This window comes from Oncorhynchus mykiss, chromosome 26 (assembly GCF_057628025.1).
Source record: "Oncorhynchus mykiss isolate SJ-2025 chromosome 26, ASM5762802v1, whole genome shotgun sequence".
Taxonomy (NCBI): Eukaryota; Metazoa; Chordata; class Actinopteri; order Salmoniformes; family Salmonidae; genus Oncorhynchus; species Oncorhynchus mykiss.
This window is the reverse complement of record NC_143047.1, coordinates 36,663,511-36,679,896: the sequence shown is the minus strand read 5'-3', so window position 1 is coordinate 36,679,896 and position 16,386 is coordinate 36,663,511. Positions and strand designations below refer to the sequence as shown.

At 43.9% G+C, this 16,386-nt stretch overlaps 1 protein-coding gene across 5 annotated transcripts in view; it reads right to left on the bottom strand.

Annotated features, from left to right (window-relative positions):
* Window positions 1–16,386, bottom strand: part of LOC110506186 (uncharacterized) — a 59,012-nt gene that overhangs the window by 15,813 nt on the left and 26,813 nt on the right. For 2 of the 5 annotated variants that reach the window (XM_090222894.1, XM_090222893.1), the window contains exons 17-22: window positions 15,749–15,882; window positions 13,771–13,880; window positions 13,280–13,448; window positions 13,090–13,194; window positions 773–12,856; window positions 68–180 (exon numbers count right to left, since the gene is read on the bottom strand). In XM_090222894.1, coding sequence (XP_090079020.1) covers window positions 68–180; window positions 773–12,856; window positions 13,090–13,194; window positions 13,280–13,448; window positions 13,771–13,880; window positions 15,749–15,882 — 12,715 coding nt within the window. Of the gene's footprint in view, window positions 1–67; window positions 181–772; window positions 12,857–13,089; window positions 13,195–13,279; window positions 13,449–13,770; window positions 13,881–14,362; window positions 14,411–15,748; window positions 15,883–16,386 lie in introns of all 5 variants that reach the window. The other 3 variants (XM_090222896.1, XM_090222895.1, XM_090222892.1) reach the window with 2 other exon arrangements.

The following is a 16,386-nucleotide window of genomic DNA, read 5'->3' as shown; positions in this document are numbered from 1 at the left end:
CAATTGGCAGAAGTAATACAATTTAAATGGCCAACTCAAATCTTTGTAGGTGCAGTTAGGATCTTACCTCAGTTCAGCCAGCTCTGCCTGGTACCCGCTGACTTCTGCTTCAGTCTGCAGTTTGAAGGCCTGTGCCTGCTGCAAGGCGCTCTGCAGCTCATCCACCCTCTGTCTCGTCTCCTTCAATAGACAAAACATACCACTAGAGACACAACAACAACGCACATTGAGGAGACTCATTTGAACACTTCACAAAAAAACTGCATTCCTGCAACACAACCAAATTGTCATGCTTGCACACACCAAAGCCATGACAGGTAGATTAGCTTTTTGACTGGTCCCCCTGCATGCTGTCAGGAAGTTCACACACCAAAGCCATGACAGGTAGATTAGCTTTTTGACTGGTCCCCCTGCATGCTGTCAGGAAGTTCACACACCAAAGCCATGACAGGTAGATTAGCTTTTTGACTGGTCCCCCTGCATGCTGTCAGGAAGTTCACACACCAAAGCCATGACAGGTAGATTAGCTTTTTGACTGGTCCCCCTGCATGCTGTCAGGAAGTTCACACACCAAAGCCATGACAGGTAGATTAGCTTTTTGACTGGTCCCCCTGCATGCTGTCAGCAAGTTTACACACCAAAGCCATGACAGGTAGATTAGCTTTTGACTGGTCCCCTGCATGCTGTCAGCAAGTTCACACTCACAGCCTAAACCAAAACACAACCAAATGACAACCAAACAACAAGCTTTGAGTCACAACTGGTGACTTACCAGCCCATCTCTCCCAGTCTGAAGGGCCTGAATACCACTGCTTCTATGGCTATTTGACTCCCCTGTGTTGGCGATGTCTACTACCTCTGGACCTAATCCTTGCCTGGACTCGAATGCCCTCTTTGCCCCAGCCAGCTCCTCCATCAGCCGGTCTCGGTCATCTTGGAGGCTGGCCATGGACCTAGAGAAAGCCGACACCTTACTGCTATACGTGTCGTTTTCCAGGGAGACCCGTTGGAGCTGCCCTTCCTTCTCTGACAAGGCCACAGACAGCTCGTCTACCAGTGAAGTGAGCTGGGAGGGAGCATCTTTGCTCTCTAGAGCAGAGAGTTTCTGTACCAGTATGTGTCTCTCTTTGGCCAAGGTGGCCAGCTCCGAGGTCGTGTCGCCTAGATGTCTCTCCACCTTGGTCATGGCCCCCTGGGTCTCTCGGAGCTCCTCGTCGTATCGGTTCCGGAGGATCTTGAAGTCCTCGATGAGCTGGTCGCGGTCGTTCTGCAAGGCGGCCATGGCTTTACCCAGAGACTCGTTCTGAGACTTCAGGTCCGTGCTTTGGACTCTAGCATCGGACAGCAGCTTCTCAGTTTGCATCAGGTCCCTGGCCAGCTCAGCAACCCTCTGGTCAGCGGTCTCCTTCTCGTTTCTCATCAGTTCGACTTCTTGTTCAAAGGCATCGAGCTCGCTGTTGTACTTGTCCTCTGCCTCTCCCAGTTTCTTCTCAGTCTCACACTCCAGGAGCTGCAGGCTGCCTTTCCAGTCATCCGCTGCCACTTTCTGAGCAAACAGTTTTTGCTGGAGGTCGTTACATTCCGCAGATTTGGCTGCCACGGCATGCTGCAAGTCGGCAATCACTTTTCCTTTATTCGTTTCTTGCATTCCCTTATTCAGGGCAAATATGTTAGCTTCCAGATCAGTGACCTGTGTTTGAAGTTTGGAATTCGCAGCTTTTAAGGCATCGCTTGCCTCTCCTTCCCTCTCGAGTTCCAGAAGGGTCTTCCGGTTCTGCTTTTCAGCTGTGGCTTTTTGGTTTTCCAGGTTTTTGATGGCATCTTGCTGCTTCCTGAGCAACTCTTTCAACTGGCTGTCCTTCAAGGACAGGACCTGATTCAAGTCTTCTCTATATCTGATCAGCTGTGCCTTGAGCATGGCATTCTCAGAGTTCAGATCATCCATCTGGTGAAGGAGAGTCCTAATCTCGTGTTTAAGGCCCTTGGTTGCACTGAGGTCTCCTTCAGCCGACCCCTCCTTGCCTTGCATTACAGTCTGATTCCTTGCCTCAGACATCCTATATTCTGACATCAAACGCTCTCTCTCTGTCTGCAAGGAGACCATGGAGTTCCTGAATGTTTCCATCTGAGCAGCCATTTTTTCCTTTTCCTGAATGGACTTGTCAACTTTCATTTGAAGGGATTTTACTTTGTTCTCCAGCCTTCTGAACTCCTTGTCAGCTTTCTCCCTTTCATAGTACAAGGCAGATAGTCTGTCCTCGTAGCCTTCAACCTGGGCACGGTGATTAGCTTGCAGCTGTTCTAGATACCCAGACATCTGTCCATCTCTGGAGGACAGCAGAGAGGAGATTTCTGCATCTTTGTTCTGCAGGAGTGACTTCAGGTGCAGTGAAATGGCCTCCTGTTTCTCAAAATCAACTTGAAGCATGTCACTGTGAGACTGCGAGAGGAGTAGCTGAGACTCTGTGTCTAAGAGTGTATTTTCCAGCTGCTGGAGATCAAACTCCATTTTAGATGTGGAATCTACACTGCCAGTGAGATGTCTGTTGAGTGCACTCCTATCCTGTTCTAATCTCTCAACCTGGTCACTCAGTTCCTGCAACTGTTGATTCAGGAGCTCCACGGTTTCGTTAAGCTCTCTATTGCTGGCACCCATTATAAACAACTGCCTCTGCTGAGCTGTGGCAGCTACTGTGTAATCACCAAGTGTCCTTTCGAGCCTTGACTTGGTTACCTGCAGTTCAGTTATCTCCTTCTCCTTCACTCGAATGTCTTCAAGGAATCTCGTTATGACAAAGCCCTGTTCTAGAAGCTGGCTGTCCTTCTCATGCAAGGTATTTAGGAACATATCATTCCACTGTTTCACAGCATCGGTACCCTGAGGACTAGAGGACAGGGCTGCTAACTTAGCCAAATTAGTGTCAGCCTCTCTCTTCAGAGTATTCATCTGTAAATCTTGAGAATCTATTTTCCTCTTCAATTCTAAAACTACCTGACTCTCCTTCTCCTTGGAACCCAGAAGTTCCTCTATATGTTGCTGTAAAATTACCTCCCTCTCCATGAAAATACTCTTTTGCTGCTCAGCTACATGCTGTAGTGCTTTAGTTCTCTCCATGACCTGACATTCTGATTGATTGTTCTTTTCTGATACTACCTCAACCAATTGGTCTTTTTCAGAGCTAATGTTTGTCAAATCTTTCTTTGCCTCATTGAGAAGGTTCTTGTGTGTGGTAAGCTCAGCTTCAAGATGCCTCCTCCCTTCTTCTAGACAAGATATCCTTTCTGTCATTTCCCTCAGCTCCTTCTCCACCTGTTCATGCGCTGACTCTGAAGCCTTCAGAGACCTTTCTAGGTCTAAAATCAGCTCCTGGTATTTGATGGAGTCATGTTGCAAATGATTGATTTCATGATGCTTTTCTTTCAGCAGTTCCTGTAGCTCCTTCTTTATATTTCTGGAGCCCTCATTGCCTCTCTGGAACATTTTGAGTTTCTCCTCAAACTCCTTAACCAACTTCAGCTGCTGTTCCTCCTTCTCCTGGCAAACCTGAGTAGCCTTCTCTTTGCTCTCAGTCAATTGAGAGGAGAACTGTGTGTTCTGGGCTTGGAGAACATTGACTGTCTCTGTCAGTTCATCAATTCTTTCAGCGTTTTTGAGGATCACTATCTCCAAATATTCATTCTCATTTTTTACTTTGTCCGAGATCTCTTGGACATTTTCAAGCTCCTCTTGTAATATAGACTTGTCGTCCTCCAAGATCCTGACCTTCTCATTTAGGCTGGTGGTCTCTTGGCTGTGTCTGTTGATAATTTCTTGGAGCTCTGAGATTGCATCGTCTTTTTCTCCCAATTCCTTTTCATGCTTATTCTGCATTTGTTTAATTCTTTCAGAGAGAGTTTCTTTCCCCTTTTGCGTTAATTTATTGATTTCCTGTTGGGAAGCAAGTTCTGTCTTCTGTGACTCAATCTGGGCAGTCAGTGAATTATTCAAAATGAGTGCATCATCTAGTTTAAGCTGCATGTTTTGCTCACATGCTTTTGATTCGGTGGGCCACTTTTCTAATGAACAGGTTGCTTCTTTGAGTGCCTCTGCGAGACTGCCATTGTTGAGCTGAATCTCTGTTAGCTTCCTTCTGAGTGCTTCTGAGGACTCTACAAGGCTGTGGATCTCTGCTTCCAAGTGGTTGTTTTTAATAGTCAACTCTTCAACTGTGGCTTTCTGCTTATCATCAAACTCTAGCAAGTCTATTCTGATTTGTTTATTCTCCTCCTCCAGCTCTTCCATTTTCAGCTGCTTCGCCTTAGTAAACTTTCTCATCTTCTCTTTAATTTTCTCATTTTCATCCTCCATCTCCCCAACTTGTTTCTCCAGATTCTCCCTCTCAGCTTCAGATTTGTGTGCTTTAACGAGCGCTTCTTGTCTCTCTCTTCTTGCCCCCTCCAATAGTTGTCTCATCTTGTCCATTTCGCTACTGACATTCTCGTACGCTTGTAAAAGTGACTCATACTCCTGTTTCAGCTCTGTATGCTTAGATTCCCACTCTGACAACTCATCCGTCTGCGAGTCTTTCAGGGACTCAAGCTGACACGAAAATGCCTGTTTCTGTTGGGTGATATTTTCTATGGTGAGTTTGAGGCTTTCACAGGCTGCAGATAAATTGTGATTATCATTGAGGATGCGATCAACCTCGGCAATGAGCTTCTCTTTCTCCCTGCTCAGGGATGATACAGAACTCTCCAGGTCCTCTTTTTGTTGTTTCAACTTGGCAACAGACATTTCCAGTACAGTGGATGATGCCCCAATTTCTTCATTTTTAGCTGAGAGTATACGCATTTGTTCCTTCAGAGAGCTATTATCTTTCAAGATTTCTTTCCTGGAAACTAAGGCTGCTTGAAGCTTCCTGGTGAGAAGTGCTGTTTTGCTTTGGTTGCCCTGATCCTTTGTTTTGATGGCATCTTCTTGAGACCTCTGCTGAAGCTCATCAACTTCAGTCCTCATCTTTTCCATGGCAACTTCGTGAAGGTGAATCTGCCGCTGCAGTTGCTGTTCCAAGGCAGCAATAAGCTCTTCCTTTTCCGTGGCCAGAGACTGAGAAATCACCAGGGCATCATCTCTTTCCTTGAGACTCATCTCATGTTCTTCAGGGGATATCTTAAGATACTGGACCTCCTTCCCAATTACCCCAATCTGTTCAGAGGATTTATCCTGCAAACCAGATATCTTTTGAAGAAGCTCCTCATGTACTTTTCCAGCTTCCTTTAGCTGAGCATCCAGCATGGCAACTTCACAGTTTAATTGTTCTATGACCATGAAGGCGCTTTCTTTTTCCTGCTGTAGTGATTCCATGTGCAGCTTAAGACTTTCCATTTCAGCCTGTGACTCTGCAGAATGGGACTGTGCTTTTTCAAGCTCCACTTTTAGCTGTTCCTTTTCTTCACAGAGTTGCTGTTGAGTTTCAGCCCAAGTGTTTTGGAGGATTTGAAGTTCAGACGATTGCTGGGCGATGGTAGTGAGTGCATTCTCCAGCTCTCCTTTCATTTGATCCCTGTCCTCTATTAGTTCTTTGCTTTCACTTATAAATTTGTGCGACTGGGATTCTTTCTCACCAACAAGTGCTTCTAAGGTGTGTTTTAGCTCCTCCACTGTGGTTTGTAATGGGCCCAACTGGTTATGCAGCACCAGGTGGTCATCTACCATAGTTTGTTTTTCCTGCTGGTGCAGCTGCTCGGCCATCTCCACTGCTTGTTGCTGTCTTGCGAGCTCTTCCATCTTCTCCTTTATCTCTGCATGGGCTTTTTCAAGTTGACTTTCTGTGCAGCTCATTCGCTCAGATAATGCTTTGGACTTCTGTTCCAGTGCTATGAGAACCTTGTCCTTATTTGCCAACTCAGAGGACATGCTTTCCAGTTTGAAGTGAAGGGTTTCTAGCTCTGCTTGATATGATGAGGCATGGACTTGACTCTCCCTCTCTGATAGGGATATGTTGAGGTCTTGAAGAGTTGTATCCCGTTCCTGTACAAGCAGTCTTAGGGTCTCCAATTCACCTAGCTGAGAGACTGAGGCCTGACTGATTTCTTCAAATTTCCTGACCTTCTGGTCGTAACTTAACTGGACAGCATTAAGGTCATTGGTCTGCTGACAGTGTTGTTCCAGGAGTGCTTTATAATCATCTTTTAATTCTGAAAGCTCTTGGGTGAACTTTTTCTCACTTTCTTGAGACTTTTTTATAGTCTCTTTTCGTGCCAGTAAAGCAGCTTGAGCCTTTTTCTGCATCATTGCCTTTTCTTGCTTCACCTTCGTTAACTCGTTTTCAATGTCAACAGCTGTCGCACTGGAGCTTGACATGTCCTCCTTCAAACTCTCCTCGCTCTTTCTCATATCCTCCTGAAGCTTCTCTAACCTCAGCATCATACCACTTTTCTCCTGTTCAAAAGCCTCGTCTTTCTCAGAGATTATGGAATTAAGTTGATCAATGATGATGCTCTTTTCATTGAGATTATGCAGAGCTGTTGTCAAACTTGCTTCTTGTTCATCTAGTTTCGCTTGCAAAGTTTGCATATTTATTTCAAAATGTTCTAAAAGACTGTCTCGCACTGTTAAGACCTTGGCCAGTTCTAGGAGTTCACCCTCTTTCTGATTAACTTGCCATTTAATATCTGCAACAATGTCTTCATGCTCTTTTGTAGTAGCTTGAGCTTGTAAAGTGAGTTCTTGCAACCTATCCTGTAAGCCTGAAATCTCAATTCCTTTATTCACATTCTGCTCTATTTGATGTTCATGCTCCTCTATTTTCTTCAATAGTTCTTTCCTTACAACCAGAGCAGCTTGGAGCTTCTTTTTCAAGACCTCTTTTTCTTTGGTTAACTTAGTGAGCTGAGTGTTGAGATGATCCTTTTCTTTAACCAAATCTCCATTCTCCAAATCCTTGGTCTCAAGTTCACTTTGAGAGCGTGACAGATGAGCTTTGCTCTCTTCTAGTTGCGAGAACATATGTTCAAGCTGTTTCATAGAGCTACTTTGTGCATTTTCCAAGCTTTCCAGCTGCGAGAGGAAATTACTATTTTCCTCTGCGTATTTCATTCTTTCGTTTGAGGCGGATTCAATTACCTGTGCTACTGAAGCATCTTTCTCCCTCAACTGTTGACTGAGACCTGCTAGCAATTCCTTCTGGTGACTTATTTGGATGGTCATGCAGCTGACCTGCTCATCTTTCGTTTGGATGTCACTAAGTAGAGCTGTCTGTTTAATACCTGCCTCTCTCAGATTTTCAGTCTTAGTTTGGAGCTGTGCATGAAGGTGCTGTATATTTTCTTTAAATAAAACATTCTGTTGATTCTTACCTTGATAGCCCATTTCTTTATCGTTAAGGGTACACTCTGTCCGTTTCAACAATTCCGAAACTTCATTTAATTCACCCCTCAAAGAATCTACCTCACACTGATGTCTTTCTCTCAACTGTTTGAGCATAGTCTGTAGGGAGACATTTTCCTCCTCTAAAGCAACTAATCTATCAGACATGGTTAGTGACAATACAGACAAATCTTTGTCAGAACACTCTTTGCTGACCTCTAATTGTCTTAACTCACTTTCCATATCTTGAAGAGCCTGCCTCAATTCAATATTATGCTTGTCTTTTTCCTTAACAGATACTAAGATGTTTTCAGTCTGAACCCTGGATGTGGATGCCTCTACCTCTTTCGCTTTAAGCAGATCTGAACCCTGTCTAATTGCTGTTGCTGCCTCTGCCAACTTTTCATGCAAACTATCTAGGTCTTGTTTCAATGCTTGAACTTTAAAATCTTTTGACTTCATTTCATTTTCAACACTTTTCAACTGCTCCGCAATGAGATATTTATCCTGCGTCTCTCTATCCAGGACCGATAGCCACTCCTTCTCAGAGTCCTGAAGAGTTTGCCCTATCTTTTGAATGTCTGATTTCAATCCGGTGATTTCTTCACCTTTGACACTAACCTCAACCTGTAGTCTTTCCTTCTCAGCCACCATTTTCTCCATGACTTCATTCATGCTGCTGGATTGCTGCTGCTTTTGGAGATGCAACTGCTCCTGCATTGTTTGTATCTGGCTGCTGTAGCTCTTGCCGTGTTCATCTCTCTCAATTATGAGTTTCTGAACTTCTTGCTGCAGACGTTCTTTTTCACTGATTGCTGCATCCAGCCGCTGTTGATTTTCTTGCTTTGACAGAGCTATCTCCTCTCTTAGCTTCTTATTTTGCTCTTCTAGTTTCTGCATTTCTGACACTACGTGCTCTGCCTGTTTCACCTGGGCTGTGTACTGACTGTTAATGGCATGAAGAGACATCTCTCTCTGCTCAAGATTTTCTGTCAGTGCATTTACCTGAGCAGCCACATGCAAATACTGAGATTTTAGTCTCTCAATTTCGACAGTGAATGTTGAGGTGCTCCTTTGATGGGTAGCAAGGGCGTCTTCCTTTTGTTTTGAAAGGTCGACATTCAGTGTTTGGATTTGCCGAAGGTCTTGACGTAGCAAGGAAGACTCATTCCTCAGCACCTCTATGGTGCTTTCTGCTGCCTGCACTGTGCTGTTGCTTTCACTGAGGGACTTGTTAAGACTGGACATCTCCTCGGCCCTTTGAGAAAGCATCGTCCGAGCTTCCTGGAGCTCCTCTAAATGAGTAGCATACTTCTCCTGAAGATTTACAAAGGCACTTTGGTTCTCCTCTGCCGACTGGCTGAGGCTTGCAGACTTAGTGGAGAGTTCCTGAATCTGATCCTGCAGTTGTGACACCAACTCTGTGCTCTCCATGAACTGGGTTTTGAAGAGGGCTGCTTCATCTGCCCTTCTCTGCAGCTCCTGAAGGGCCTTTGACTGGTCCTTAACGGCAGTCCCTCTTTCCTCTAAGGCTTGTTGAAGTCGTGCCACTTCAGAGGACTGGGCACTGAGGCTACTATTGAGCTTTGAAACAGACTCTTGGAGATGTGAAAGCTGCTCTTTTAAGCACTCACATTCTGCATCTTTGGTATTGAGCTTTGAAACAGACTCTTGGAGATGTGAAAGCTGCTCTTTTAAGCTCTCACATTCTGTATCTTTGGTTTTGAGTTTTGAATTTAGGCTTTCACTAACAGCTGAGGAGGTGCTTTGTGCCTCAAGGATGAACTTGACTTTCTCTTTCAGGGTCTCTTTTAACAGAGATGACTCAGAGGTCAGGCTGTCAACTTGACCTCTGAGCTGTGTGGTGGAATCCTCCAGCTCTGAAACATATGTCCTTAAACTCACATAATCATCAACTTTCTGCTTAAGCTGTGCCTCTTGTTCTTCAAGCCTCCCACTGAGCTGATTACTCTGTTCCACCGCATTACGCAGATCACCCTGAAGCTGTTTCATTGTTTCCGCACTTGAATTCAGCTGGGTTTTGAAATCCTCAGATTCTAAGGTGAACTTCTCTCTGAGCAGACTCAGCTGTTTCTCCGCCTCATGCAGCGAAACATCTTTGTCTTGAAGGCTTTTCTGAAGACTCTGAGCTTGTGTCTGCAGCTCAGTGATGGCCTGGCTCATCTGACCCTCCCCCTCTACTGACTTAGTTTGCAACTGCTTAATAAACATCTCCTGCTGTTTTAGGGACTCACCTCTCTGCTGCAAATTCAAACCTAAGCTATCCCTGTCCGAGCAGGCTGCTGTCAGTTGCTTTGTTAAATTAGACACATAACTGTCCCTGTTAGAAATCTCTGCCTTGAGAACTGAAATCTCTTCAAGTTTCTTGGATGCCTCTGTGACAGAGTTTTTGAGTTCGGTTTTTAGTCTGACATTCTGTTCATTCAATGCTTGGATGTTGTCCCTAAGATCTAATATCTCAGTTTGCCTCTGTTCCATCTCTTCCCTTAGCTTCTTGTTTTCTGCTGCGTGGTTCTCCAGAGTGGTCTTCAGCTCTGTATTTTCAGACTCCAACTTCGCACTGCTCTCGTTTATGACACCAAGCTGACTGCTTAGTGACTTCAAAGACTCGTTCCTCTGGTTCAGCTCATCTTTGTGGTTTTCACAGTCCTGTGTCATTTGTCTGAAGGTCTCTTCTTTTTCTTCCAGATGCTGAGTCAGTTGTGAGCATTGTCCTTCAAGTGATTTAGTCTCGCCCTGCAGTTGATTAAGTTTATTCTGTAAAGAGCTCCACTCCTCTGCTTTCTGCTGCAACATGGTGTCTTTCTCTGATAGCCCAGATTTCAGTGCGGTCCCCTGCTCCTGTAATAAAGCCAATGTCTCCTGGAGTTGCGACAACTCTCTCTGCTGGGCCTCTAATTGTGAGTTTTGATTTCTGATAGTCTTCTCTTTTTCGGTTATGTTGTTGTTCAGTTGATCAAGTTGGGTGTTCAAGCTGTCAACTTGGTCTTGTGAATGTGCAAGTGCCTCTTCACTCCCTCTAAGCAATTTGGTGAGATTAGTACATTTATTTGTTTTGTCCAGCAAACTCTCTGAAACAGTCTGTTTGTTTTGCTCTAGGACATTGTTGAGTTCCTCTACTGCTACACTGAGCTCCTTTTTGTCTTTCAGTAGCCCTTCAATCATTTTGCAGTTTTCTGAATGTTGCATTTCAAAATTGGAAAGTTTATCTTTCAGTAAGTTCTTCTCCTTGCTTAATTCAGAAATGGACTCCGACTGTAAAGCTAATTCCTGTTGCAGTATCTGCTTCTCCTCTGTCAGACTGTTCAGTTGTGAGCACAGGTTTGTGTTCTGCTCAAGAGTCACATTTACCCTTCTATCAAGCTCAAGTTCCTGATCTCTTATCTCATAAGCAGCTCGGAGTTGTTGGTTTTGCTCACTCAGTGCCTGGATGTGACTGTGGAGGCCAACCACCTCAGCTTGCCTCTGTTCCATCTCATGCCTCAGCTTGTTGTTTTCTGCTCCGTGGTTCTCCAGAGTGGTTTTCAGCTCTGTATTTTCAGACTCCAACTTCGCACTGCTCTCGTTCATGACACCAAGCTGACTGCTTAGTGACTTCAATGACTCATTCCTCTTGTTAAGCTCGGCTTTGTGGTTTTCACAGTCCTGTGTCATTTGTCTGAAGGTCTCTTCTTTTTCTTCCAGACACTGGGTCAGTTGTGAGCATTGTCCTTTAAGTGATTTAGTCTCACCCTGTAGCTTGGATAGAAGCTTTTTCTGCTGCCCAAGTTTATTCTGTAAAGAGCTACACTCATCTGATTTCTGCTGCAATACGGTGTCTTTCTCCGTGAGCCCAGTTTTCAGGGCAGTCTCCTGCTCCTGCAGTAAATACATTGTTTCCTGGAGTTGCGAAAGCTGGCTCTGCTGTGTCTCTACTTGTGAGTTTTGATCAGTGACAAACTTCTCTTTTTCAGCAATTTTGTGATGGAACTGCTCCACTTGAGTGTTCAAACTGTCAATTTGCACCTGTAAACGGGCAACTGTCTCCTCCCTTTCCCTGAGTGTTTTAGTTAGAAGAATACATTCATTTGTTTTCTCAAATAGACTCTCGGAAATTGACTGTTTATTTTGCTCCAGGACCCTGTTCAGTTCATTGGCTCTAACACTCAGCTCCTCCTTGTCTTTCAGAAGCCCTTCAATGACTTTTCTGTTTTCTGAATGCTGTGTTTCGAAGTCAGAGACTTTGTTTCTCAGAGAATCCCTTTCATCTGTCATCTCTGAAATGGATTTCTGCTTTCCAGCTACATCCTGTTGCAACCTCTGATTCTCCTCTCTGAGGCCATTTTTTTGAGAGTTCAAACTGCTGTTAAGTTCAAGAGCTGCCGTAGATGTTTTATTAAGCTCATCTACAAGCTGCTTTTGAGACTTAAGTTCATCTGCCTTCTCCTTCAGGTCAGCTTGCAGTTGTTGTTTTTCAGTCTTCATGTTTTTCAAGAGCTTCTTCATATTTGAGATATTTTCCAATTTAACCTGCAGGTCTTTCGCCAACTTCTCCTTTTCAGAATCTCTGACTTGCAGTTCTGTGTTAAATTTCTGTTGCTCTACTTCGGCCTCTTCCTGGATGGCCCTGAGTTTTTCCTCAAGAGAGGATATTGTCTCCAGTTTTTCTTGCATATCTTTTTTCAACTGTACCTGACACTCTGTCTGCTTCTCTAGCTGGTTGGACAGGGTCTTAAGGTCATCATTGTGTTTGGACACCTCTGCGTTAAGCTTGTTCCGTTCCTCCTTGACCGATTTTAGTTCTTTCTCATACGTCTGCTCCTTGTCCTGGAGCTGGTCTTTCAGTGTCTTGCTGGATGTACTTGCTTCCCTCAACTGAGAGATGAGACCCTCGGACTCCTGTAGTTTCTGGGAAGCAACAGTCACATGCTCCTTCAGTGAAGAGATCTGAGTTTCGCACTCTAAGAGATGATTACGATGGCCCACGTTGTGCTGCTGGATCTCCCCTCGAAGTTCCAGGATGGTCCGCTTGTCCTCTTCCACTTGCTTCCTCAGCTCCTCCACCTCTACTGTCCTCGACTCCTTCTCCTCTTTGGCCTTGCTCAGCTCAGTCTCTGCATCCTTCAGCTGTTCCACCAGCTCTGCCGTCCTGGTGTACAGAGCCTGCTGGTCCGAGTTCTGAGAGTCTTTGATGATCTCTGCCTCCCGCTCCGATTTAGTGAGGGCGGTCTCGATGCGAACCAGGTCCTCCTCCTTGTGCTTAATCTCCTGCTTCAGCACCATGATCTGCTCTGCGTACTCCGCCATGTTGCCCGAGAGGGCTAAGATCTCCTTGTCCTTGTCTGAGAGGACATCTCTGAGGTTATCAATCTCCCGTTCACAGCTTTGAAGGTTGTGGATCAGCTGAGACCTTTCTTCCAGATGGGTGGTGTTCAACTTGTCCAGTTCATCGTTTGTCTGATCCAGGTCATTTTGAAGAGTGTTTATTGTGGCCTCTTGTTTCTGTGTCTATGGGTTTGGAAAAAATACAAATATGTTACTGGAGGAAGAAATCTCCTAAAGTACTGTCAATATCACTGCCATTTAATGAGTGTGAAGGTAATAGTTTGCATAAAATATTAAATCTGAGATAAACATGTCTTCAGGTTTCTTATATGCAAAAACTCTAACCTGAATTCCGATTAATATTAATATTTCATCACAGTATTTAAGCCATGGTAGTCATATCCCGAAAACCTTACCTTCTCTTTAAGCACACTCAGCTTATGTGTGAGATCTGCAACCGATGTCTTCAGTTCTGAACACTGTTTTTCAAAGGTACTGCATTTTGTGGAGACTTCAGTGAGCTGAAAGAAGAAAAGAAGATGTCATGACTTACTATAAAACAGATTTGACTATTAATTGATCGCCAAAACAGGCTACTGTAGTTACATTGTTCTCAGATTGAAGCAGATTGTCGGCGACCTCTTTGTGCTGCGCCTCCTTTTCCATTAAAGAATCTCGGAGGCTGTCGATGAGCTCCAGTTTCTCAGAGGTCTTGACTAATGTGTTCTCCTTCTCTATAAGAGAGGTTTCGAGACACTCTTGGGTGTCACTCAGTCTAAAAGGCATCAAAGAGAAAGGAGATGTTTTAAAGGTTACAAATGAGGACATGATGATAATCTTACATTCTCCAATGCAAAATAGCACAAACACATGATCATCATCAGTGCACAACTTTACCCATACTTGATGGTATTTGTTTGTTAGTAACTTGCATATGACTGCAGTTAGATGCATGGAGCCAAACCTTTCAGTACAAAAACCTTACATTCCTTTTTACCCTTAAATGAGTAACTGGCACTGGATACAAATTTGGGAAATGAACCAGTTTACCAGTTGTGTGTGTGACCCGTGACCTTTTTTGAATTGTGTGGGGTTACCCTTTGAGCTGCTCGTTGAGGCTGGTGACCAGGAGATGGTGTTTATCTGCATCCCTGCTCTGCTGGCTCCGAAGGCTGGCCAGCTGACCCTGTAGTCTCTCGGACTCGTTCTGTGGGGAGGAGAGGGAAGGTTTAACATGGTTTGGAGAAAAGCTCAGAGTAAAGCCGGTAGGAAGCTCACTCCATCTCACTGCACACATATTGACCCAAAATACTACTCTCTTTCTTCTATGTACAGTGTTAGGGTTAGTCCAAACACAGCATAAAAGGAACATTTCAGCTTTCAGGACATTTTGGCTTAGTATCATTTCTATGATCTATTTGGCCTTTCTTAGGGTAAAAAAAATGCTTTGAACTTGGCCTGATTAGAATTGTTATATACTTTTGTATGCTCCTTACATGATGGTTGAACAATTAACCAACCAAGTGAGTTTGTTCTCCACACCGAGTGAATTTGTGGCCAAAATATGCTCAACATAGCACTCACTTATTAGAAGACTGATTGCAAGCCGTGAACACAGAACAGACAAGCCAAAGGATTAGCCTTCACCGCCGGAGGTGCTCTCTCTAGCGCACACAAACACTAACACACCTGGGAAACCCAAAATGGACTCCTTTCTTCATCTACATCAAACGTCACCTGTGTTAGAGGGGTCTGTTACAAACTCCTAGTCCTCGGGAGGAAACATGCAATGAACTGAATAGTACAAATGAATTCAGTAAAAAGTCAATCCAAAAGCAAAACAAACTCCCAAACACAAAGGAGAACTTATCAGATGCAAAATGTTGATAATGGGAGCAGCTGACAAAGTTACAATATAAAGGGGTTAGATTTCCACTACCTCAGGAACTGGCACAGGTAAGTAAACCCCAGTTTACAGTTTACAGGTAAGTAAACCCCAGTCAGTTATGTGCTTCTTTTTATTAACAGACCAGGAGGTATAGGAGGGTATAAGAGGGTAATATATGGTGAGTGGTATGGAAGTGTGAGAGGGGAGAAAGAAACATCCCTTAAGTCAGTGGTTCCTAAACAGTGGGGTTCGTAAACTGTGGGGTTCCCCCCCAACATTTTTTTTTTTATATATTATTTTTAGGGAACTCAGTCCGGCTATCAACTTACTCTTGAAAGTTGTAATTATAGAATGGACAAGGGGACATTTCGAATTGGGTAGTAAATTATCAGTATTCCTCTTGTCATGTCGGTCATTGTATACCTTGGAGATCTATTTATAACAGAAATGTCCAGATCAACTAGCAAATGTCAGCTAATGTTTTTTTGCTAGGTGTTTTAGCACAGATTTTGTAGTAATGTTCGAGTCACTCAAATATTACATGAAATGACATTAGACATGGCAGTGGGGCAAAAAAGTATTTAGTCAGCCACCAATTGTGCAAGTTCTCCCACTTAAAAAGATGAGAGAGGCCTGTAATTTTCATCAGACAAAATTAGAAAAAAAATCCAGAAAATCACATTGTAGGATTTTTTATGAATTTATTTGCAAATTATGGTGGAAAATAAGTATTTGGTCAATAAAATAAGTTTATCTCAATACTTTGTTATATACCCTTTGTTGGCAATGACAGAGGTCAAACGTTTTCTGTAAGTCTTCACAAGGTTTTCACACACTGTTGCTGGTATTTTGGCCCACAGCAAGCAAATTAGCTTTAAAACCGCAACATTTTCTCTACAACCCATGACAAAATGTGTAGAATTTCAGGAAATAAGCTTTAAACCTGCAAAATGTATGAACAGTTTGTGTCATGAACAGTACTTGTGCCAATAGAAACAGACGTGGGATGTTCCCCCAATGCTGGAACGGGGACCTGAGTAAAAAAGTTTAGGAACCCCTGCTTTAAGTGTCTTTATGGAGGCTATCTTGGTACAGTGTGGCATTCTGCAAGGTGCATGTGGTTCTGAAACGTATACAAGGCGTGAGATATCAGTGTCCAACCAGGTCTGTGAGACATGAGAGTTTACCTGTAGGGACTCGATGCGAGCCTGCAGCTGCAGCCGGTCCTCAAGGTCCTGACAGCGGTCCTCCAGTCCTAGGATCTGTTCCTGCAGCTGGTTCCTCTCCAGCTCCAACTCCTCCACTACCGACCGCAGGCCACCTGCAAGGGCAGTCGCATAGACAAGAAAGAGAAAAATCAACTCAATGGTTGAGAAATCTGGTAATTATCTATCATGATCAACAATAGTTAGCGAAAATGGATGCAAATTGTAATCATAGAAACAGCCCTTTATACAGTCACAACTGAAACATTTCCATGCAAACATATTGTTGTGATGGATTACAATGTTTATGATAGTTGGCCTGCTACTTGCCCCATGCAAGGTCACCGGTTTTTGGACATTTATTTCTATTTTTTGTCCCATTAAAAACCATGAACCTTTCAACACAGTGAATGTGTCAAACACAAGGGGAGATAAGAGGAAAAAGAAGAACAGACAGGGCATGCCAAACACTTACCACGGACGGGGGGAAACTCTCCACCTAAATTCATATGAACTGACAAGAGTTCAATGCATTCCACATGGACCAACATCGTAGCCAAATACTAGCCAGTTCAACCAGCATGCACATGTTCAAATAATAACCACCTCAACTTGTGATG